A 25268-nucleotide genomic window follows, 5' to 3' on the forward strand; every position below is an offset into this window, starting at 1 on the left:
ATGAGAATGCTCACCCATACGAAGGAACACAACCTCTTCCACACTCCAACTCCTTTGTGTTTTCCAACATACTCCAGGCTGCAGAAATGCTGGGTAGATCCTAATGCAGAAAGCCATTTCTGCACACTTAACTGTGTATTCCATTCTGGTTTCTCACAATTTCTCAAAACTATTAACATGTATAATGTGATGTATTTCCATATGATCCCTTGGATGAAGCCTAAAATTGAAGTCTCTAGTATTGTTATTGAAGCAACAGGTATTTACTCTTGGAAGAGCTTAGAGTCACTAATAGAAGATACGATATATCTAGTATTTAAGAAATAGGAGATTTATCTCAACTAATTTAAAACCAATTTAAGGAGGGTCCACTAACTGCGACACTTTTTTTTTTTAAGTATAGGCAAATTTATTATTTAAATTTTATAGAACAGTGCAGCATATGGTATTCATTGCTTCTGTGTGGGCTGCTCACTAACAGTTCTGATACTGCGCATAGCACCAGCCAGGTGGGATTAGCAGGCTTGGGTTTGCAGCCAGGCTCCTACCCACATGTGCATGTTTTAATTTTTACTGACATCAGAAAATACTGTGCTTATTTGGGTGGGCACCACTGTAATATAAAAGCTGCATTCACATGCACTCACACTGTGGCCAGTGGTGCCTAGCACACAGTTTTGCCTACCTCATTCCCACCCAGCCAGAAGTGAGGCATAGGAGCCACTGTCTGGTTGTGCTGCTACTTTGCAAAGTCCTGGGGAATAGCCTCAGTGCAGATCCATGGGGGAGATGCTTCTGCCCTGTTTCAGTACTAATTAGTTTTGCTGGTTCTCAGCTGAGCATCTGTGTGTGCCAACTAAACAAAGCACCTGTTCTGGAAAGCTACATTTCAAAAGGCTAGGACGAAGTTTGAAACATGCCACATTTGGTAAAATTACAGTTAAATATGCTGTACAGGAGAGCTCCATGTACTTGTATGCACACATCAGTAAAAAACCAGAAAATAGCTCCACCCCTAAGATACAGTGGGTAAAATAAGGAAGATCACCTTTGGCCCTTGCAGCCCTTGGGGTCCTGGTGGTCCTGGTGGCCCCTAAACAGAAAAATACAAACCCCTCAGCTTTTAAATAAATTCTTGCAGGACTTGCCATGTAAACACAGGCTGAATGTTAATATAGCTACCGTAACAAAATGAGTTAGATTTTTAACACAAGGGGAACGAAGACCAGTTATGGACAAGTTGTTAATTTATGACAACTCTCAACGACCAGAAGGGTACCACAAAAACCAATGTTAAAATAACAGTACAGCTCATATTTTATAATGAAGTCCTGCTGCTCCCATTGATGAAATGGCAAAGCTCCTCTTAATGGCAGGAACACCAAAACTCACCTCTGCCACATTTGCTGGCCCTCACATCCTGATCCAAAACAACCCAAGGTCGGGAGAAATCTCCAACTGATTGCAAAGACGATTCTGCTAAAAGATGCTAAGTGCATTTGGGAATATGCTGTGCTTCGTGAAATTGCCATGGAGTAAGTTAGAACTATTTCTTTCATTTCTACCTCAGCCTGTGAACACAGCGTCACGTATCAAATATTTGTCTCGATGGTGGACAGTGGGGATGCTTTTAAAAAAAACAACAACATTTACAAATCCCCTCCATTAATATAAAGGCAGCACTTGTACAGATGGGAAAACAGGACTAACAGCAATCTTGCAGAGAAGAACTTGCAACAAAAAGAAGAGTAAATTATTTGTTTATACCAAGTCTGCAGCTTTAAGGGAAGGCTGAACCTGCAATACTGTAAGCATCTCCTAGCTGGTGTCAGTGTTCTCAGAAATTGTGTCTGGCCTGATGTGGCTAAACTTCCCACAGAAATTGGCTGGAGTAAGAGCACTGGAGCGTTCAGTCATCCACATACTTTGGGCACAGGTGCTGGAAAATTTATCTTTATTTCTGAGATCTGATATGGTGGGACAAGAAAATTCCTCATACTTAGGCTTTGTACTTAGCTTTACTTATTTATAGTTAACTGAGACAGGCCTTTTTTTCAGAAAATAATTAATTTGCATCCAGTCTGAAAACTCCCAAATGAAGTTTCTTCACAAGCCAATTTGAAAGAACTGAATTTCTGCCCTGAAAATAAGGTCGATAATAGAAAATTGTTTGGTACTCAAATCCTGCTTCATGTTTTTGCTTGACTCCCATGTAGAAAACACACAGAGGGGAACATATACCAAAAATTCCAAAGCAGCTATCTGTGTACCTACAGAAATATCGAGTTCTGTATTTTTCTGGTGTCTTACTTAAGTGAACTGAAGTTTTGCCATTAATTCAGCAGGAGCAGAACCGGTTCCATTGTTGAATGGATTTCAACAATGGGTTCTCTGTTATGGGAACATCAAGCAAATAAATAAATACATCTGATGATGAACCAGGTCGACATCCAACGAAGGCATGTCCTGAACTAGCAGAATTATGAACATGCTTCAACACAAGGAAGTTCTACAACACACAGTAAGTCATGCAATAGGAATTACCGTGACAGTCAGGGTGGCAATCCTCTGTTGGCAAAATGTATTAACAAGAGACACCGTTACCAGAATTGAACAAATATATAAATTATTCTGCTTCTACAATTATCATCTCTACAAAACCTATGCTGCATCTGGGAGACACCATGCCTCCAAAAAATAAGAGTAAAAACCAGGTTATTTTGAACTCCCATTGTTGTACTAGCTGCTTGGCTTCTATGAGAATCAGGATTTTACATAGGTGAAGACTGCAGGTTCTCATACAATTTAAGAGATCAAATAAATGATGACTAAAAGTTCCTACAAAGGTTAAACTTTTGCAGCTACTGCTTTTTCCCTTAGGAAATTCTGCAAAATAGGTCTGAAGAGCAATTTCGATAGAGACATGAATTTTGTATCTGGTCCTCCAAGTGAAAGCCACTTACACTCAGCAGGGGTCTTGCTCGAACTATGATGATAATTTTAAGATCGCAGTTTTCAGCACTGATGGACTAAGACATCTTATTCTCCTCTGACACATGAGATTGAGTAGGAGGCACAAGGCAAAGTAACTAAATTGTTCTGAAGCTTCTAGGCTGCTTGATGATTTATTACTAAATTCTAAAAAAAAACCAGACAGGCAGCCCAGATCTTGCAAACTCTTGTCAACTTCTTAAATCAGCAGGCCAAATTCTGCACAAGTTCACAGCTCAGTGCTGAGCACTGAAAGTTCTCGTTTACTTCTATGGGAGACCTGGAAATCTCAGAGCCCCTAAGAATTTGGCACCAGGAGACTTAGGAACGGGTGCTTGCCATCTGAAAGGACTGAGCTGGATTTGGCAAGGATATTTTTGACTGATCCTATATAATCTCACTTACACCATCCTTGCACAGCCATTCCCATTAATATCAATTATTTGTTGCCCTGGATCAGAAGGTGATGACATTTGAAAAGATTTACAATGGGATAAGGGCCTCCTAATATGTTTCAACCACTGCAATAGGCTTTAGTCTCTTTTTAAGACTCTATGTGCTGCAGCTTTTCTGAGGAAGCTTGACAGTAACATTGATGCCAGAGTTAAGATACAAAGACAGAATGCAGCAGATAAGGAGCTAAAGCCCCCAGTCAATCTGTGTCTGGTAATATGCAACATTAATTTCAGGCTACTTTAGGCGTCTAACTTGGAGAGTGATTTAAAAGACTGAAAGTTGTGTGTTTGAATTCCCTTAAAAGTAAACCAAATGAGACAGATATAATGCAGAGCCTCACAACATACCTATGTGGACTTCCCCATAGACACCATTCGCAATGAAAGAGGGGACTTAGCCTTAACGACATACAGGCTTTTAGATTTTAGTAAAGGCAGTGAGATTTTTTATTTTTCAAAAGAGTCCTGAAAACCAAATGACTGGCCAGACATCTATCCACTCCCACAGAGTAAATGCAAGAAAAAGAGTTCAGCAGCTTCAGTGAGAAAATGATCAGATGCACAATGAGCCAAATTCAGTCTTCAGTTGCACACAAGCAAGCCATTCTCTTTGGTGGAGTTATACTGCACAGAATTTGCATCTGAGTATACTGCAATGTAAATCACCTTGACTGCAATGACATATGTCAACTTGGTACTTTGCTTTTATGCAAACACTCATTCATTCTTTTTGTAACCCCACTTTAATCCTCTACACTTTTCTGCACACCAGTCAAAATAAGTTTTCTGGAAATGAGTAAGTGGAAAGACTGGTGCTTGGTCTATTTAACATACTCAAGTTGCTGATTGAATCCACAGCTTGCTAATGGAACCATGTTACAAGGTTTCCAAATCTCAAATATTCTGCTCTTTGTATTTTATAGGAAGAGGAGGAGGAAAACGAAGAAAAAAAGAAATGTCAATATTATACTATGTGAACTGAAAAGCAGACGCTTCTGTTGAACCTATGTATGTGGTTTATTACATGAATTCAGCACTAAGCACCAGAGCCAGCAACGAATCAGCTTTATCCTCATTAGATGATGTCAATACTCTACAGGGGAAATGAAATTAACTCACTCAGCTAAATTTTATCAAGGAAACTGTTTGTCTAACACCAAACAGAAAACCTGGTTTCCAAGTGTAGAAAGAGATTCCTGATTAATAAGCTCAGCAAATCTTTGCACACAAAATGTTTTCAAGGTCTACACAAAAGAGAAACACAATGCTGTCAAACTGCTTTCTCCCAGACCAGACTAAGCCACTCCAGCCTTGTTAATGTTTGCATACCTGCAGAGCTTCATGGATATTGCCATTATAATCAATTATCTCTGTTGCACCTTGGTCACCCTTCTGTCCAGGTGGTCCCTGTAATATATTTTCCATAAAAATTTTAAGACACCTGCCAAAGACTATTCTAGACACTTAACTACTGACACATGCTTTGACTTGATTGTGCGGTGTTGGAATCTTGTTGTACTTAAAATATATTACTACAAACCACAAAAGTTAGCATTAAACTAAAGATTGTTTTTAAAGGAACAATTTTTTAAAAAAGATAAATATCAACAAGCAAATCAGTACAGTGTCTTGTGCTGCAGTGGGAAAGTGAATATATGAAACCTCTGAGGTCAAATATTTAAGCAGTTCCTATACTCTAGTTCTGTATTGGCTGTGAACAATGTCAGAACATCTGGCATGTAACATCTTGCCCATGAACTGTGAACAGGAGACTACTTCAAATAGTAGCAAGGGCTGTTATTCATATTAAAGGCCAGTTAGCAACATACATTCCACCAGAGTCAAGTGCCCAATTTCACCAGTTTAACTGGAGTTGCTGCTACAATTTTAATTCATAGTGTGGACTGAATCTAAGAGTACAAAACAAACAGCTGAAATAAGAAGTAGACTTACCCGTGGACCTGCAGATCCCGTGTCACCTCTATCACCGGTATCACCCTATGTAAAAATGATATTTGAAAACTGATATGCCATTTGACAATATATCATGTAGTTCTTCCCTTTTAAATATATTTACCTTAAATGAACCGGTTTAAAAGGCCTCTCATCACAAACAGAATGTGGCTCTTAATTAATTAAAGGAAAAATTCCTTCAAAATCTGCGTAGTGGCAGGGTTGACAATGATGCATTCGGCTCTGTGTGAATTGTTACAGAGTGCTGTATTGATTTGAAATAAGAAATCCCAAAGAACCAATAAAAGACAGATTACCAATTAACTAATTTGTATAACTTCCCTATTCTTAATGGTATTTTCATCAAAAGCTTCGAGAGAAACCTAGAGAAATGAAATCACTCAGCCTGAAAACACTCAACAACTTCTTTAAAGGTGTGTTTCAAAGTATAAATTTTTCTTTCTGCGATCATGACTCCAATAACTTTCTGAACTTCCCTGCTCTGAGTCGTTGCCTCCCCTACAAACACAACATTACTGTCAGCATTAGACTTCCTTCACTCCCTTACTGCAACACGCTTAAGATCTTTACTATCTTGCACACAGCTTTTTCTGCGTGGCTATTAGTAATATGTTTTAAGCAATGGAGGGACTTTCAAACATGTATGCATTCATAACCCAACATCCAGTGACTACAATTCATTTCATTCTACAGTCACTTTCATAGCAAGATCTTATATTTTTATATTACTCAAAATTAATTTGGGTAAGAACTGCAACTTTTGCTCCTGTTGAAATCTATAAAACTTTGGCACAAGTTAGGGAAGAATGATTAATTCACCAGTGGTAATAGAAAATACAGAAGACAGAAAACTTTCATGGGGCTAATGAAGGAATACAGAGAGCAGGCTGGCGGCAGGACATAATCAAGGTTCTGCCATCTGCCTTTCCTTTCAATGTTGCCTTGGCAGCAGCTAGTGAATGTGTCACTGGAATTGTTAAAAAATGAAGTTCTCAACCACTAGATTGACTTCTGTGGGCCATATTTTCAAGACAGGTATGCAGATAAAATGAAAATTGTGTATCCTTTTTTGATAAAAAGGAAATTAAAGGGGGTATCTTTTATCTTTTTGGTGCATTTGGGAGGTGCCCAGGTACTGTAGGCAAATGAGAGGCTGATGTACTCTTCTACTCACTCTGATGCTTTAATCCCCTCATCAGCTCCCTCACTTTCCAACGTTTCTTTCTGATGAGAATGAATGAGGTTAAGTGGCACTTATTTAATCATATCCTTAAGCACTGTGAGTGGGCCGCTCTTCAAGGACCTTACAAGGACTGCAAACAGTACCAGCCTGTGTTGTCTTGCATCTTTATTCTGACAGTAGACTCAATAACCGCCTAAACAAATCTATTTTCATTTTGCTTTGACTCCATAATATAACACAAAGGAGTCCAGTGAGCACAGTATTTGCACAGCGGATGAAATAATAGAAAAGCATATATTTTATCTCTCTCTACATATATGTGAACCAACTCTATCTATATAAAGATGGATGGATAAGTAGATGTAATCAAAGTAGTTTTTTAAAGTAGGTAAAACAGAAATGTAACCTACAAGTCTTGCCTTTGTAGGACTTCTGGCCATCATATGTCAGCCTGCAGTATGTGGAATACCGCTGATTCCTAACTCACCAAAATGTAGATCCACAAAATTATTGTGAAAACAAATAAATCTCCACAGGCATAGTCAGATGTTGGTTCCTGGCATGTGGGAGGACTAACCCACATCAGTTACACAGAGAAAAACCAAGTTGCACAGTGAAAACCAGAGCAGAGTGGAATAGATGTTATAACAGGAAAAGAACTAGAATCACAGTGTTTAAAACACATAGGATTTGACTCTAATAGCTAAAGCTGAAAGTCAGAAGGTTTCACTTGTAAAGAACACCGCAGACTGTTACAGGTTCTTTTAAAGAGATAAGTTATAAGTGAAGTTTCTGTGAAATGTTACAAATAATTTATCCTAAAAATCATTGTATTAATTACTCCACTAAAGACGGTTTCTTTACTACTAACCTTTGACCCTTTTGGGCCTCTAGATCCAGGTTCACCTGTTTTCCCCTGTTTGAAGGAAGATAGACAGGAGAAAAATGATAGAGAAATGGGAGTGCAGAGAAAAAGAAATTAGTAATGACTAACTACAGTATGGAACAGCAGAAAAACTTCATTTTATATGACCAAGATAATGAATCTGTAAAGGCACTGAATTTAATAGCACCTGGAGTAATATATTCTTTAACACCAGCATGCAAAGGCCACAGATTCCATCGTTCCAGAGGAAAAGTAGTATTGGCATTAGTAAAGAGTAGACATCATTAACATTGGTTTGCAGGAATGACCTATGTCATTCTATAGCTCCTGAAAAATGACAGCTAAGAGATAGAGAAGATAGTTAAACATCCTAAAATAAGGAGATTATAATAAAGTGTTACCACAGTTTCTTTTCCCAACAGTTCAGGTGAATACAAGCTAACTGGCCAAGGAGCACAGAATCTGCCTTATTATTTTCAAGATATATTAGGAAAAGAAAACTTGATGGCTTTGATGCAGTGGAAAATATTAAGACAATGCTAAAATGTAGTTAGAAAGATCTCTTTCTAACAGAGTTAAAAAACAGCATGCAAAATGGATTTTTCTCTGCATTCAACAGCTACACTGGTCAAAGAGTTCAAACATCGATGCTGAAAGTTAGGGACCTGGAGGTCAGGACTTTAGCTGGAATGAATTAGGCCAAGTCCATGATAGTGTATGTAGGTAGAGTCTTTACTTTGTAGACCAAATAAGAGTCCATTCAGACTGCAGATCCACAGCTGTGAACACAAAACTGCCATTGTCTTCTGGACTGAGCTGAAGTATTTGACACCATTTTCATTTAAAAGCCCACTCACCAAGTTTTTGTTCTATTTTTTTTCAGCAGGAAAAGATGTGTTCATAGGTGTAAAACTAACAAAACATTTCCAATGTAAAATCAGACTGACCTTTGGTCCAGGGACTCCAGGTTCACCTCGCTCACCCTTCCCAACAGGGCCTGCCTCTCCTCTGTCACCCTATTGCAACAGATACACATATATCACAAAATACTGGGCAGTCTTCAGCACACCACCAACTCAGCACAACCAGAGAAACCAAACCATCAGAAGAAAACTTTTCCAAGTTCATCTGTGACATGTAATGGGTTGAGGAACTCTCCCCCGAGTAAATACAGTCTTGAAGGCAAAAGAAGGCAGCTTCAAAATGGAAATGGGATTTGTAAGGTATTTTTTTCCCTATTCTGAAAAAGGACTGGAATAAAGATTCCCAAACTGTGAGACTGTAGGTTTCATAATATTCTAACTGCCATACAGTGGCTAAAAAAACCCCATAGGAAGAAAGAAAAAAATACAGGTTTAGTGGATCTGCATTTTCAGTCTGGTGTGTAGTATCAAAGTTCTAATACCTGCACACACTATTAATCTTTTTTTCTAAAGAAACATTTATGAAAATACAGTTTCTTCAGTCATGCATATTCTACCTCTTGAACAAGTAAATTTTGGGATGCTAACATGAACAAAGGCAATGGATGAACTTAAGGTATGAATGGATATAACATCTGCCTTCACATTGTTTGAGGGCATCAGTACAAAGACACATATATCATAGCACTGGTCCATGAACTATGACTTTTCACATTTTCCTCCATCAGTACAGTTCTGAGGAAGTTGAATTTGACATTGGCTCTAAGAGCTTCTCAGCAGAGTGTTGGACAATTATGGTTACCTTTGTTCCTGGCAGCCCTGGCAACCCCGGTTCTCCTTGCGGACCAATGAAACCTGGTTCACCCTTTAAAAATACAGTATGAGAGGAATGTTAGATTATTTATTTAGCAGTATGTAAATACAGTAACACAAGTTTCTTTTGGATAGTATTTTCCCTGTATTGCTTACAGCTCTCCAGCTGTGATGCAACAGCTATATCGACATACTTTTCATCATGGGTAACTTTTATCAGCATAAATTCTTGTAGCAAGCCATCACACAGCACATGAAATGCAAATGAAGCAGACAGTGTCAAACATAGTTTTTATGAGGTTAAGGACTGTTAATATGCAACCTGGTCTATAACATAAGATACCAAACTAATATCAAAGCAGTCTGAAGGCACGAGGGGAGTTCTGAGTGACTCCTCAATTTAAAAAGGGACAGTTCATTTCAGTCATGTGTTACGAGGTAGTTTTCTATTGCAGCATGTGAATAGATGGCAGACAGGGTAAGGGTATGACAAAGCAATGACAAATGGAGAGGCCAGGTGGTACTGTTTCAATGTGTTTTCAAGGGAGGTACTTAGCTGCATCATTCCCCCAAAGGAGATCAAAAGCAATCTCCTTTCAAGTCAGAGACTCCCAGCACCATGGTACTCTCCCTCCTCATACTGACAGTAAAATACTTCAGTTCTCTGCACCCGGACAACTTCTCTGGCTGTGAACAGCTGGGAAAGAGCCACAGCTCTCCTCATTCCCTCTCTGTTCTGCCCCCTTCCTACCCATTCATTTGTACAAACATAACAGACATATAGCAGGAATCAAGCTGAGCTGCAGCAGAAGCAGCATTAAGCAGAGGAGTAAGGACATATTTTATTACCTATCTCCATGCCTGAAGGCGGATAATGGAAGATTAATAAGCCACATGTTTTCCTTCACAAACTCCCCTGAACAAGGTTTCCTGCTATTTAATCTTGCATTTTTTCACAATAATTTGAATCAAGAAGATATACCCATAAGATATTGTAAATTTTAAAATCAGGAGTGTCACCCAATTAATAAAGATATATTTATTAGCCTCTTAACAATATCCCTGAACTTAATGACCAAAAATTACCCATCAAATGCCTCTTTAAATAGCTAAAAGACAGATGTGTCATAATCCTGTATTGATATAATTACTGACAACATATAGAGACAGTGAATGTAAGCAGTTGGATAATGTTTCTCTTCACCTCTTGGCCTCCATAGAAATACAGGTATGCTGCAGGGGGCGAGCAAATAAGGAAGTATTCTTGCACATTCGTCTGCACTCTCATCAGCAATCCATCATTAACAGTTCAAAGCAAAGCAGGTCTCTGGCAAACCTATAACTAGAGATACCTTTCCTGTGGCTGTACTGAGGGCCATAGCAAGCTCTCAGTGACCTTAATTTAGATTATCAAAAAATATAATTAAATAATGAGTTTTCTCACAGGAAGTTCCAGCTGGTCATGGTTCAAAATGTGATAACAAAGGAATAAACTAAGACAAACATGTCACAGAGAAGCATCGGTTTTTTGCTGTCATAGGAAAATAACGTCACAGTTTATATAAGTCTTTGTATTAGTGCATACCAGCAAGAGTAACATAAGGTTGTCATTGCAGATGGAAACACTTTAATGTCAGTAAATTAAGAACAATGCAGCTTCAATCATTTATTTTAGAATGAGAAGGGACTCGATAGCCCCAGATTGTTTTAATACTGGCTTTACCAGGGCTAATTCCTTGGCCAGCTAATTATGACTTCAGGTAGAAGAAACATGCAGTGACTACATGATTCAATCTTTTCTGTGGTAAGGCTTAGAAGTGTCATTCAGAGGTTGATGCACAGCTTTTGAGTCAAATTCTCACACTTTGCTCAGGATTATACCAGTTGCATACCACAAGAAAACTTCTGGCCAAAGTCCAAAAAGAAGTCCCACCTTCCCCTCAAATTTCTGAACAGATAGGAAAAAGGTGCTTTGCCATAGCTAGTGGAATTGATAAAGGAGGAAGCTGGTGACTTAATTAGCACAAGTAGAAAACAGATCTTAAATGACACAGAGCTTTAAAACATTATCAAATGTGGAGTGGAAGAAGTTGTGTGTCAGTAGAGACTAGGAACTGACTGGCTCAGTAGCAGCTCTGCTGAGAAAGATGTGGCGGTTATGGTGGATGCCAAGCTGAACATGATCCAACAGTGTATTTCTTACCACACATGAAAAAAATGCAGTAGTTAAGACCTGGCTACATTAAGAAAAACATGCAACTCTCCCTCTATCTAGAGCTAGTGAGGCTAAGTAGATTAAAAGACAGATCTGATTTGCCATCTGAACTAAGCTTCTAAGTAAAAAGACAACATGTTTGGATGATTTGAAACTAAGTCGTGTCCTCTGTAATATTCAAATTTCCTGAGTGTAACCACAGCATAAGGCATTAACTAAAATGCTCATTGGGTATACTTCTGCACCATTCAAAGTTAGTGGAGGTAACAACTGTATCAGGTTTGTCTCTGGCATTTCTGTCTCAGTTACTCAGAAGAGAAACTTTTACATGAGAAGCAATGCCCATTCCTTGTACCTACTGTATCCTGCAATTATATTCTGCAAAAATTGCTGGCTTCCAACTTTATGTTATCCTATATGCCACTCAGATAGCAAAAAAAGAAATGAGAATCTATCAAAATTAGCACTGCCAATGATGTGTGAAATGTAAAGAAAAGTTTCCTCTCAGTAAGACATGCTGATGTCTGTTATGCAAAGGCAAGGAAGAGACCATTCTGATTAGTCCATCACACAAACACAATGCCAGAGCCATAGAGGAATGTGGTTAGGAAATTAAGGACCAAGGGTTTTAGTTTTTGTTTTAAATACATGACATTTGTGACTTAGCTGGAACATCACTGCAAGAAAGCAAGAGTGAAGGCTTGCTGGCAACTGCACTTTGATTTGACAACATTGTAGCTCTGAGATTCACTGAAGCATCTCCTGATCTTAAGTCTCCTGCTTAAATGAACTCAGAATTTGTTCCAAACTACTGTGAAATGCTGAGAGGAATGCAAGGAATTGGAGTAACCAAGATTTATAATACTTTTCTAAACGTCTCACTACAACTTCTTACAATAAAACCAAAGTTTTATCTAATATGAATCTACCACTAGCTTCTTTGCCTGTGAAAGCAGGGGCAGGAACACAAAATCCGGAAAGAGGAGTTAAACAGGTAGCTTTTGAAAGAAGAGTAAGGAACTGCCCCATTTGAAATACTGTTTGGCAGCTGTATAGAAAGCCATCAGCAAGTGAGGACTCTCTGTGCATTTTAGTTTAACCCCTTGGTACAATTATGAAATCACTGCTTAGAAACCACCACATTGCACAGGAAGTGAACAGGATGAATTTCAGCATTTGAATTTCATCTGCTGTTAGGGCTTGGAGCAATTTGTATCAGTCATACAACACAGGCAGCTTGGTATTAAAAAAAAATCAACAAGCTTGTGCATTGCTTCCAGTTTACAGGAGTGATTTGTTATCTTTTTAAGAATAATTTTAAATGGCTTGATATGTTAATATTTTAAAAGACTCAGAGACTACCTCTATGCGTGCTCATTTTCACCCTCAAGTGTTTGTCAACTGTAGAAATACTAATTGGTCAGACAGCAAATGATATACTACTATTCACAAACCTTGTTAATGTTCACTTTCACCTCTTATCATAAAATGTCTGAAACAGAAAAGGGCCCTATAATGGCATGCTGTACACCTAGCGTAATGTGAGCTCCATCAGAATTTAACAGTAAAAAAGCCACCTTGTAATTTACTTCAGAAGACAGTCAAATTTTTATGAGGATTATTATCTAGACATATTCATAACTGGTTTTCATGATGATCAAAGCTTCTATGGGCTGAGGCAGAGGCTAGCTTTGATACTAGAGATTAACCCTAAGACACACTGTTTGCTGTCGCTGTCTTCTTTTAACTTTTATAGAACCTGTAATTGGCTACAACATGGACTTTCGCTTAAAAAGCTGCAACAGTTGAAATCCCATTTGCAATGCTAGTTGCAGTTTTAAACACCACTAATTTGGCAATGGTTTATTAACAATGTAGTTCTAATACCATATTCAGTTAGAATTAGCTTTCATTGTGCAGCTGAGACACACAACATAATTATTTGAAACTTTGTTCTCACAGACAGGCCCAGTCCACTTCCAGTGCCTGAAATACACAGCTCTATGCTGCTACAAGCAGCCAGTAGAGAACAGCAGTTGTTGGATACACTGTTTTCCCACAGAAGGCTCTTCCTTCTATAATTATTCTTTTAATGAATATAACACACATTTTCCCATCCAGATCAATGTTTGCCCAAAAAGAAAACCTGTGCTGCAGAAAAGAGCCCAAACCATCAACTTTCTGTAACAATGAAATAAATTCACTTCCATTTCTGAAATTGCTATCCTACATTTGAAGTCACTGATAAAATATTTTATTGTTGCTAAAGCCATAAAACACACGAGCGAGTTATTCCCTTTACGGATATAAACTGTGCAAGAAGCTCTTAAATTTTTTTTTTTTTTTAAAGTCTCCTGGCCACCTTACTATGTTCCTTCTACATCAGATTACTGCATTATTTTCTCTATGCTATAGAAATGAGACTAAACCAACCTTTAGACCATGAATTTGCAAGGAACAATGTCATTTCAATCCTTATCCTTATCTAGTGCTATGTGCCAGAACTAGCCAGAGAAGGTTAAATGTCAAACTCTCACCTTTATTCCATAGTTCATTGGTCCTGAAATATTTTATTCAGCGTCTGCCCCAGTGCTGAGACCATGGCAGTTCTGTGCCTCCATGCACCTTTCCCTGGTGTTCACTTGCAAGTGTGAACGTGCCACGGCCGGGACTCCTGCGTGCACACCTCTGGGTTGGCAAACCACACCAAAGCATCCAGAATTTCTGTGAAGCATTCTGGTAATGTGGGTTCACCCCACAGTTTCCGTACATGGAAAAACCTAGCTGTCTGGGCTAGAGGAGAACCTCGACATGCTCCAACACACAACTCAGGGGCAGGCCTGGAGCTTCTGAACGCCTGCCTGTAGGTCTAGCGGTTCTCCAAAAATTCCTGCGTCTGGCATGGGGCAGCCTGCAAACTCAACAGTCACAGACCTTGGGAGAGCCCAAAGTGTCCTTTCTGACAAGCACTGACGTGGAAGGGTCCTCATTTTAATCACATCAAGAGACCAAGGTATGCTTGTCTTAAATGTTACCCTGACTCACTCGTAGGCATATTTAAAACAAAACCAGTATGATGTCCTTTCCTTGCCTAACTCTACTGAAAGAATCCTGCAAAGGTGGACATATATAGAAGAAGAGCTTGCAAAAAAAACCCCAAAACCCAGACGCAAGGCAGTTGGGAGAACAGCTATGAATTTATAATAAACCACATTTGGTTCACTGGTGCCCCTGTTGATTTTCCAGAAGTTGCCATTTGGTGCCCTCAGACTTTGTTTCTGAGTTTGCCATCTAACCAGAATACTGCAACCTTTCCACTCTGGAGAGGAGCGAGGGTCAAATTCTCAGGAGTCTGGAACATAGCAATCCATGGCAATTGGTGAAGCCGTGCTTGCTCGTGCCCTGCCTGCACCTGCGGCACTCAGTTCCAGTGAAGCAATTTCTCAGAAACTCATCTGGCCTCAGACTATACAAGTCAGAGAGAATGGCACCTTATACTTTCTCACTATGAAGAGCATTAAAGGGACTTTATATATAGCCTGATGTCCATGGGAATTTTGCTCTTGGGAGGACTACAGTTTTCAGCTCATACGAAGGAAATGAGCAAGGTAAAAGGAAATCTGATAAAAAAAAACTAACCCCATTTTATAAGGTCTTAGGGCTTTTCATACCAGTTCAGAACTGGCTCCAGAAATGGCCAGTTAAAACAGGTTGTCTGGCTCACTCATCGCATTTGAAACAATATCTTTACTCCCTAATCAGTCTCTAAACTTAGAAAAACAATTCTGGTTTAGAATTTCCAAATGCATGTTTAGCCTTTATGATTCATTTAGAGTTAGAGAAATAAAACCTTACAACCTGGTTAAAACCCTGAAGCTTCACAATGAGCCCTACTTTGTACAACATATATTGCTTTTTAGTGAGCCTAATTTTCTCATTGCTTTTAAGTTCTGCCTGCTTAGAAGGTATGCTGCTTTGGGAGAGTGCTAACAGAACCAGTAATAATTCTGATTAATTCTGCATGCATTAGTCATATCAAGGACTTCTTACTTACAGGCTAATTATAATTCAAGTCAGCATGGTACCTCGTTTTGAGGACTAGAATAAAAACACTTGTTGTAATGAGTGCCTCATTTTTAATTATTTGCGATGACTGAACTGCTAAATTATGAAGAGTCTGGCCCCAAATTCTTTCCTTTAGAAAACAGTTAGGTGACAAATCTAAGGAATTTTTGTTGCTACTCTGAAAGATAAAAAACTTTATCGCATGCACTGATTTCTGACCATCTACAATTGTGTATTTGAGACAGAAATACTTCCAGATTACTGATGTCAAGTCTTTGTGGATGACAAAATACTTGATTTCTGAATACAGCAGAATATTGGACTCTCAGCTAATTCATCTATGTTCAAAATTTTGGATTTGGATTTTTTTTTTTTTTACAAAGGAAAATTAAACTATGCTATAAAACAGATGCTGTGAAATAGATCCTTATAAGCTCAGTCTTCCAACTAGTAATAACTTTAGAGGAAACAACATCCTGCATTTCAGTTACTTATGTTTTAGCCTTTTCCAGGCAAGAAAATGAGAGCTTTCATAATTTGGAGGATACAGTTTCTGACAGATTAATAAGAACTGCATATATCTCAAAGAACGCCCCAGTAAACACTCCTGACACATGCATACCATCCAATGTTAATGATGATTTCATTTTCTGGCCTTGATTCTCAAAATTAGTTCTGGGAAATTACACATCTACCCTGTGCAAGTTATTACTGCCATAACATATGGAAACCAGACAGCTAGGCATGAATGAACAAAGCTAGATATGTAACTACATACACACAGATATATGTTTGTACAGATAGTTCCAGTCTCAAAACTGAATACTGAAAATTAATTGCACAGTTGTGTAATTTTTTTTTTATTTTATATTTTGCCTACCCATGCATAGAGCTACTTCTGAAAACTAGCCCTCCAAATGCAGGTACTAAGTCCTATTCTTTCAGATCAGTTCCCATTCTCATCCAGAACATGCATCCTTGTAGTCTGCTTTTCAGTATTTGATCTATACTACACTGCACATTTTCCTTTGCTGAGGCAGATGACCCACTCTTAAGAACACTATAGGTGAGTGATGAAAGGTTGGAAATTAGTTCACACTTGAATATTTCAAAATACATACCAGCTAAGGCAAGTGCATATCAGGGAAAAACCTAAGTTTCTATGAAGCAGGGTTTGAAGCTGAGTTCCCACAATTTTCAGTTGCTGCAATTAACATGTTCAGCACATCTCTGTACCCAGCATTCGGAGATGCCTGTCACAAGGTCAGCTGGTCCCTTCCAGCTCCAGAGTTCAGGCTAGAAAGAGTTCTGAGTATGGTGACCTATAGAATAAAGATGAACTGAAGCCTGGGCAGGAATATCTGAGTTCTGGAAAAAATGGAAAGAGAGAGATATAGGCCCTGCAGGTTTCCTGGTAACAGTCACTAACAAGGAGGAAAAACAGGAAGAAGAATGGAAATATGGAAAAGGAAAAATGAATTAGGAAAATGTGCTCAGCCTTCCTAAGAACTCCTGGGGGAAAAGGGGAGTTTGAAGAACTTTCCTATAGGTGGTGAATGGTGTTGACTCCAAAATGAAATGCTTGGAACTACCATTTACTTCAGATTCCCTTTCATTTTGTTACCAGATGACAAGGGCAACTTCTAAACACATAAGCTTCAACAACAGTTGCTCTCTTTTCTAAAAGAGTTTAAATAGAAGACTAACTTCTGTGTATCCAGCTTGAAAATTCTGCTTCTCATTTTCTCTGAAAGTTTACTTTTGTAGCGGAACTCACTGGATGAAAAGAGTATCAACTCTTCTAGAGCTAAAAAAATAAGTTCTGTGGGGCAGCAAGTTTTTCAGTCTTTACATGGAATTAGGAAAGTCACAGGATAAGATCTTTGAATACGAACAGAAAAAAAGATTTAAGAACAGAAAACAAAATTTAAGTAGAGAACAGATGAAAATTAGAACTGCTTTTGCTTTCATAAAAAGAAAAAGAAAATTAAAAAACAATTATTCAAATTCCTATACCCTTATCCAGGTTCTTCTGAAACCTTGCTCAGGCACAGTCCCAGGAAAGTGAATCCAAAGTAATTGTATAAAAAGATACAAGATGCTGTATACTGGCAAGTCTATTGAATCAGCCAGTTCCACTGGATTTGAAAACGCCAAAAACTTTCCCTACCTCCCAAAAGCAGAAGGGCTAAGCAGCCTTTCTTTTCTTGTGCCAAATCATTCAACAGCAGTTTTCATGAACACCACAGAATAAAAACTTAGTTGCACTCACAAGCTTTGTTTCAGTATTTATTTTAAAAACAGAGGTAGAAATGCCAGAAATGCTAAAAAAAAGCCAGATCCTGCATAAAGTGCTGCTACTGAGAAGAGGCTTGTGTTCCGTGAAGGCTTCCCACTGCAGCGAAGAAGTTGAGGAGTGTACTGCCTGAATGCCAGGAAATGCAACACAATGGATTTGAGAGATGTCTGACATTACAACGAATACGGGTATGCATGATTTCCATTACAGTGAGTGAGTGCTGCTTTGTATGTATCACCCCATGAAAGTTATGAGGTAAAACAGATATATGAAGTTTGTGTTTCACAGAAAGTATTCTGCGTCTGCTTGGTGTCAGTTGGGGGATATCAGAGCGATGAGTTAATATTCTGTGTTTAGGTGCCTTACTCGCTTCCCAAGTGACATGGTGGAACACATTCAGGGCCTCATTAAGTTTCCAGCCATTCCTAAACAGCAACAGGTGCTTGAGAAACGTTTCTCCAGCATGTCACAGACAGCTTCATCACTGTCTTGGAAATAACTGACTGCGCTTGTGTTTCCTCCATGGCACCAACTGACAATGAGGAGAGAACGAAAAAGAACAGGAAGAACTCTCAAAACATCCGCATGTGTGTAGTGAATGGGTCTAGAAAAGTAAGTGATAAAAGACCCTGCTACATACTCTGAATTCAGATATGATACTTGGATGTCCGTCCAATATTACTGTTCATTCAGACTCCAGTATCACGTTCAACCAAGCTCTAACAGGTTCCCAGGAACATTGATTAATTAATTGAAATGGCATTATAAGAAGCTGAAACTTTCCCAGTGATTAGTATTTATTAATCCTTTAAGTAGTTTGGCTACACGTTCAAGCATACTGGACTGGATGCCTTGGGAAGCTTCTTCAACCGTGAGAAGATGAGATGTAGCTGGAAAGATACGGTCCACTGCCTGGCATGGCATTTATGTTTTCACAGGCTGGTTTAGTATTTGTAAAGAGTGCTATGTATGTGCACAGTTACCTAAAACATTTCATAGTATAGCCTGTCACTGTCGAGAGATTCATTCACAAGAAAGCAAATTTGTAGTTCAACTAACAGATTTAAAGAGAGAGACTTCAATTCCTTACACAATAGTCAAACGGTAAATATTTAAGACCAGAACTACATCCAACAGTTTCCTCTGTCTCGACTATCCCTATATCTAGATCTTCTTTTCTTTACATGGAAGTACTAGAAGATACTAAAGGAAATTCTTTCAAAATTAGGCAACACGGAGTCTTCTCTTGCCTCTTTCTTCTCACCTGTCTTGTAGATGCCTGTATGTATCAGTCCGTCAACATCCGACAATTCCAATTTATGTTTAGAACATAAAAGCTCTGTAAACATGACCCTCAGACAACTAGTCCGTTCATTTGAAATCACCTGTGTGATTTGAGTTGCTGTATATCAAATGGATATGAACTTCTGCTATTTATTTATCTAATTTCCAGAAAATATATTTTCCCCATTCCTTGACTACCTGGCCAGTTGAACAAAAGTTTAAGCTATATACATTCATCTATAGGAGTTAATGCATTTCAGATGCACTTGCCACCCAGGGCTAACCTTTCAAACCTGCTTGGGAAATGTGTTTTACCAATAACTCAGGGTAAAAGCCAAAAAACAAATAGAATGTGTTAATTCCTAGAACATCATAGGAAGACACAAATTTGGAGAACGTTCTGTAATTCCAGTTATACAAGACTGAAGAAAGATCAAAAAGTGCAGTGAGAACCCTAAAGATTTTTAGCTGCAAGGGATCTCAACAGAAAATTTTGTAGAAGACTTTTGAGTGTGCATGTGCATGCTTGCATAATGTAACAGAAACTGAAGGGGAAAATACTGTAGAAAACAAGAATAGTAGCAACATAATACCAGCAATAGAAGAATATTTAGTTTTTCCTACTGGGAAAGAGATTAAGTAGCTACTGCCTTGTATTGAACCCTGTCACTTTCTCCTCCATGCCCCTGCTAGCGCTTTGGTTGGGTTGCCAGATGTCCATCTCACAAAGTTTGGGAATAGCCTGCAAAATCCCTGCTGAGAGCTAATGTGCTGGCACGCAAATGCAGGAGAACTCTGTAATCCATTTAAGTCTTAGGAAAAACTTCCCTTATGGAAACTTCTTACAATCTGTAACAAGTCCCTAGATGTTGTAATGACATTGTGTGACGTTTGTACTATGTCTGTTGCATTATGCCAGTGCTGCATATCACTATTAAGATAGAATAGCAAAGACATATCTTTGAGAGTTTTGTAAAGTCCTGATGGAAACAGACCCCAAAAGCCCTGAAAAAAATGTAACAAACAACAAGGAACAATCAGGGAGAAAAAAAAAAGAAAAAAAAAGTCATTGCTCCAAATAAGATTCCTTTCAATTTTCTGTGGAAACACCATGATAGCACCAACAGATTGCAAGTCCAGACAATTGGATTCCCTCCATGCTGAAGTTTCTCATGCAGTCACTGTTATTTCAAAGTAGCTCTCAATCAACATCAGTTCACTGGAATTGGGATATCACTAAGGTTGTTCTTGGGAATTGATGAGATGATTTTACCATGGTGATACATAAATCTTTGCTAAAACAGAGGCTGAGAAAAGGGGCTAAACTACTGCTTTTTCATTGCTGATGAGTGCCCATATTCCTAACTCAAGACATTCTCTAGTTTCTGCTACCACTTCTCATGACACAGATATAGTCTCTGTGACAGAAAAATCTAGGCTTTTTTCTACAGGCTCCTTAATTAAACAGAGTTTAAAAATGCCTTGAATCAAACAGCACCCATCCTGCAAGTCTGATGTGACCAGATCTTCTTTGCTCTCTCCTATGCATGTTCTGCCAGCTTGCTTGTTACCACCCTAGGGTGCATCTAGCCACCTCAATGCGGAATTGCACTAGATGGAGTTTCTTCACTGAACCACAACTAGTCTCCCTCTGGCCTAGATTTTTAATAGAAGCTAGCATTCTCCTCAAGGATTAATATTTGACCAAATTATTCCATTTCATTCTGCAGGCAACTACTATTTTTCCACTGTATCCACTGACTTCTGAAACAAATTTTCACTGGGCAAAACTGCCACACTTCATCCATTTGTCACTTCACATCTTGCCTTTCAGGTGAATCGGAAAGCTGCCCCTCTGAGCCGTTCTTACTACCAACAAATAAAGCTTAACTGTAATAATTTTCCCAGAGCAGAGACTCAGATTTAGACTTTTTTATTTACTTGCTGATGATATGCATGGACATGCATGGTCTGCATGAACACAGAGTCCCCAAAGACCAGCCGTAACTCCAACTGGTTTTGGCAAATGCCCCCAGAACACTGGCACTGACCTCCAACTGAGCTACCTGTTTGCTCACTGTTAAAGTAAACAGTATAAGGATTGCTGTCAAAGGTCCTTAAAAAAATACAGTTTCATCACACAAAGGACTCTACATGATCTTCACTAGTCAATATAGGGTTCATTCTCACAGAAAATGAACAACCTCCCTGGGAACTATATTTTCAGGTATTACAACATACAAACTTTAATATGCATGTTCAATTCTTCCCATAATTCACTAGTAACACAGAAGGGACATTATGCTTCAATACTGTGGCTATTCACAGGTCCCTTGATAAAACCACTGCAAATGTTACATTCCACGAGATAAATCCTGAATCCTACCAAAATGGACAAGAGTTTGGCCTCTGGCTTATCCCCCTTGTTATTGGAGAAATGATATAAACTGTCTCCTGAGGTATACATAGGCCCATGCCAGAACGCAAAGAAAAAATTTCAAAGAGATTTTGTTTTCTGAAAGAACAGTCTTTGCCACGAAGGAGAAGCAACCACTCTAATCTGCACTCAGAATATGTGAAGCCACTCACTTTGTGCAGCATTATAGAGTTACAGCTCAAACTGTGCAAGTGTCTGCAACTCCCAATGCAACCACTTATGCTAGAACTAAACCAACCACATGTCTTTTGTATCAACGTGCCTAAAGATCCCAGACAAACCGGAAGCCAGGGACTAAACCAGGTATTAGGTCAGGGACTGTAGCTAATACTGAATAGAATCTTATTAAAACATTTTGACTTGTCAGTGGAATCACTGCTGTGTAATGGAGCACAGAGTATTCTTGTCGACAGAGCCAGTTCTCCCCAGCCTGTGTATAATTAATGCAGTTCTCTAGCTGGAGGCATGGTAAATTCAGTAGACTATTGCGACTGGAAAGCACCCATCAGAGTGGAAACCAAGCAAAACTTTGAAAACAAGCCTCCTCCATTAAAAAAAAAACACACCAAAACCCTACCATATTATTTTTTAAAGCACTAGAATGCAATGTTCTACTTCACATTTTAATGTAAGATGTACTGTTTGCTTACTCATAGACACTTTAACGAATTTTCCATGTGAAACCTTTCTGTGACAATCCTCAGTTCAATAGCAGAGACTCAGAAGAAGATACAGCACAAGTACAGTAGGTCCATTTTAGCCACATTCTTGCAGTCTCCCCCTCTTTGTGGTGTCCCCCCAATACAACAGAGACTACAGTTTATTTACCTTTATCCCAGGGAGTCCAGGAAGCCCAGGAAGACCTGGTTCACCCTATACAGGAAAATTACATAATATTACAGACATTATTCAGTTATGGTCACGATCCAGTGAACACCCCTGTATATTCTGCAGCAAGATAAAAGAGCATAGATGACTGCTAGTCGGTTCAAGCAGGACCGATAATTTTCAAAATGAGTGACTTTAATGTACAATCAGTAAGAGTCTTATTAAGGCTCTGGGAACCTTGGATGTAAAGATGACACCCAGGCTGAAAATCCACATCAAGAAAGCCAAAAATGAATTCATGTTAGCCTTCACCAAAAGAGAAGAAAACAAGCAGCACTGGTTCATTTTACACGCTGCTGTTTCAGTTCCATACTTACGACAGATGTTTAATTCTGTTCAATTTTCAACTCTGAGCTAGATATTGTGCTGTGTAGCTGTCTGATTTAGCTACAAAGCAATTCAGAAGAGCTTGGTTTAAATTGTACAATTCAGGCAGGACTGCCTAATTGTAACTGGGCCATCATTTTTATAGAGCTATCCGTAGCATCATTTCAGTGCTTGCTATTTATCTGTGAATATACATGCTGTCATGAAGGATAGTAGGAATGTAACCTTCTATTGCTTTACTCAGAAATGCCTTGCTTATTTAAAATTGCAATGAAAAGACCTATAGTACTGCATTTGCAAGGGTCATTTTGTAACAGGAATTGAAAACTGAATGTATTAATTTTGAAATGAAGTTGATACTAGTCTAGAACAAGAATGACAACATTTGCACAAATGGCCGTTTTGAGATAACTAAATGGAAAGATGTTGTCTAGGGAAATAAAGATGATGAACAGAAAAAAAAAAAAAAAAGAGCAATAACACATGAAGAAAACATTATTTTAAAGGCTGGAGATTTTATTTTAATACAGAGATGGATTCTAACCAGCACTTTGGATCTGAATATTCCCTGAACCTTCTGGAAGCTCAGGTCTGAACTCTGAAGCCAACTTTTACCTTTATAATGAGTTGAACTATATTCCAGATTTTGTACACTTCAGAGCTTTATAGAAATCCAGATTTCAACTCTGTGGTTTGGGCTGATTCATACAGATTGTGCTATTAAAATATTTTACGTGTGTGTATACACACAGACATACATTCATACACTCACATATACACGTGTATACATACACAAACATAAACACATGTATACATAATATAGATGTTCATCATACTACAGTACTCAAAGACACCTCTTTGAGGGCATAATATTAAATAGATTTGAAGTGCTAATAACAAAATTACATTCTGCCACAAACTGAAAAACATGATAGAGGGTCTGCAAATCACTTTACCAAATGGAGTGATTTTTTAAATGTTATAGAAGGATCTGATAATAGCTGCTTTGTCTATTTCATTTACTCCATAATTTTAACTGTTCACATTGCCTAAAAGCACAGGAAAGATTCCAGTCTCAAAATATTAACTATACAATCAGATGAAAGAATAGAGGCTAGGATACCATTTTCAATAGATACTATTATTTCTTGATATGTTGCTTAACACTTTCTAAAGCAGAAAATGAGTTGTCACTCTTGCAAAAGGATAACCCTATAAAAGGCCTCCATTGCACTCATTCCTGACAAAATGCTAGCTTGAAAACCCCACTCCTTTGTCTTCAGGTTTCTTATTTGAGTAGCCATACATACCCCACTACTACTGTGGCCTTTTCTCATCTAATTGTGGAGGCACTAAATTTCACTTCTAAGCACAGCATTTGAATAATTATAAGTAATAATCTATTAGTATTGCTGCAGTAGGTCACTGTTTAGTCTTGGAACAGAGCTAACCACCATAGACCCACACATAACAAGCAGAAAGGATCCAGCAAAGTCCGTTCAGAGTCATAGTAATCTAAAACAATTAAAACGCGCCTCAAAGATACATTAAACAACACGAAACACAATGAAATCACTAATGCTTCATTAGAATTAGTATTGTAAATGAATGCATAGTATTTTCTTTTCTGGACCTTTCCTGATGCAAAAAATCTGAGTATGATTTATGAGAAGAATGATTTTTAAAGAAACCAAGGCTGTATACTAACTCCATCTCATAATGCTCAGGTTGGCAGGGCAGGTCATTCCATCACCTCTGCAATACATATGGCACACAACAGCCTTGACAGGCCATTGAAATATCATCACATTTCATTTCATGTAAGTAATATTCAGGTGGACAGCTCTGGTTCCCTCATTGTCTCTTCTCTTTGCCCTTTTACCAGGTCTCCCAGCAGGACCTGCCTCCTACTCTCATAAAAGGCAGCTGAAGGCACAGCATTCACTGTGTTCAATGTACTATGGATTCAAAGAGGAAATTCCCCAGCTTCAAAGGGCCTCATGCAGCACAGAGTCATTACAGCTCCTGCTGGACCTTTACTTGCAAAAGCAGCCTCAGCTACACAGCACCCAGGGGAATTTCTTCCCCTGCAAAGAACAGAGCGGCATTACCTGGTCTATGTCCTTCCAAACATACCGCGTGCCTCTGACAGTTCGATCCCCCTTACAGGTATATGGGAAAGGGATTCTAGTCAATATTTATTTTCTTCCTACTGAGGCGTAATAATGTACCATAATCTGAAGGCTAATATTCAGTCAAACATGCAGGGTTAACTTGTGATCACTCAACGAGCACAGCCATTCTTTGTTAGTCTCACCAGCTGCAACTGGGTAAGCTTTCAATGCAAGAAGCATTCCGTGGCTAGAAGGGGAGATGGGTTAGTCTAATATTGCTTTTCCTGTTAATTAGTATCATCATTCCTGTGCTTTTTTAAAATACAAAATGATCATACACCGAATTTGTACACGCCTTGGGCTGTTAATTTGTACTGCCTTGGGCTCATCCTAGTACAGGTAAGTGCCAGTAGT

At 38.6% G+C, this 25268-nt stretch overlaps 1 protein-coding gene across 1 annotated transcript in view; it reads right to left on the reverse strand.

Moving 5' to 3' along the window:
• COL25A1 (collagen type XXV alpha 1 chain) overlaps positions 1 to 25268 on the reverse strand; it is a 317436-nt gene that overhangs the window by 25479 nt on the left and 266689 nt on the right. The window contains exons 18-25 of the mRNA XM_075032675.1: positions 22354 to 22398; positions 9215 to 9277; positions 8437 to 8505; positions 7475 to 7519; positions 5400 to 5444; positions 4776 to 4853; positions 2545 to 2568; positions 1049 to 1093 (exon numbers count right to left, since the gene is read on the reverse strand). Coding sequence (XP_074888776.1) covers positions 1049 to 1093; positions 2545 to 2568; positions 4776 to 4853; positions 5400 to 5444; positions 7475 to 7519; positions 8437 to 8505; positions 9215 to 9277; positions 22354 to 22398 — 414 coding nt within the window. The remainder of the gene's footprint in view (positions 1 to 1048; positions 1094 to 2544; positions 2569 to 4775; positions 4854 to 5399; positions 5445 to 7474; positions 7520 to 8436; positions 8506 to 9214; positions 9278 to 22353; positions 22399 to 25268) is intronic.

Source organism: Buteo buteo, chromosome 1 (assembly GCF_964188355.1).
Source record: "Buteo buteo chromosome 1, bButBut1.hap1.1, whole genome shotgun sequence".
NCBI lineage: Eukaryota > Metazoa > Chordata > Aves > Accipitriformes > Accipitridae > Buteo > Buteo buteo.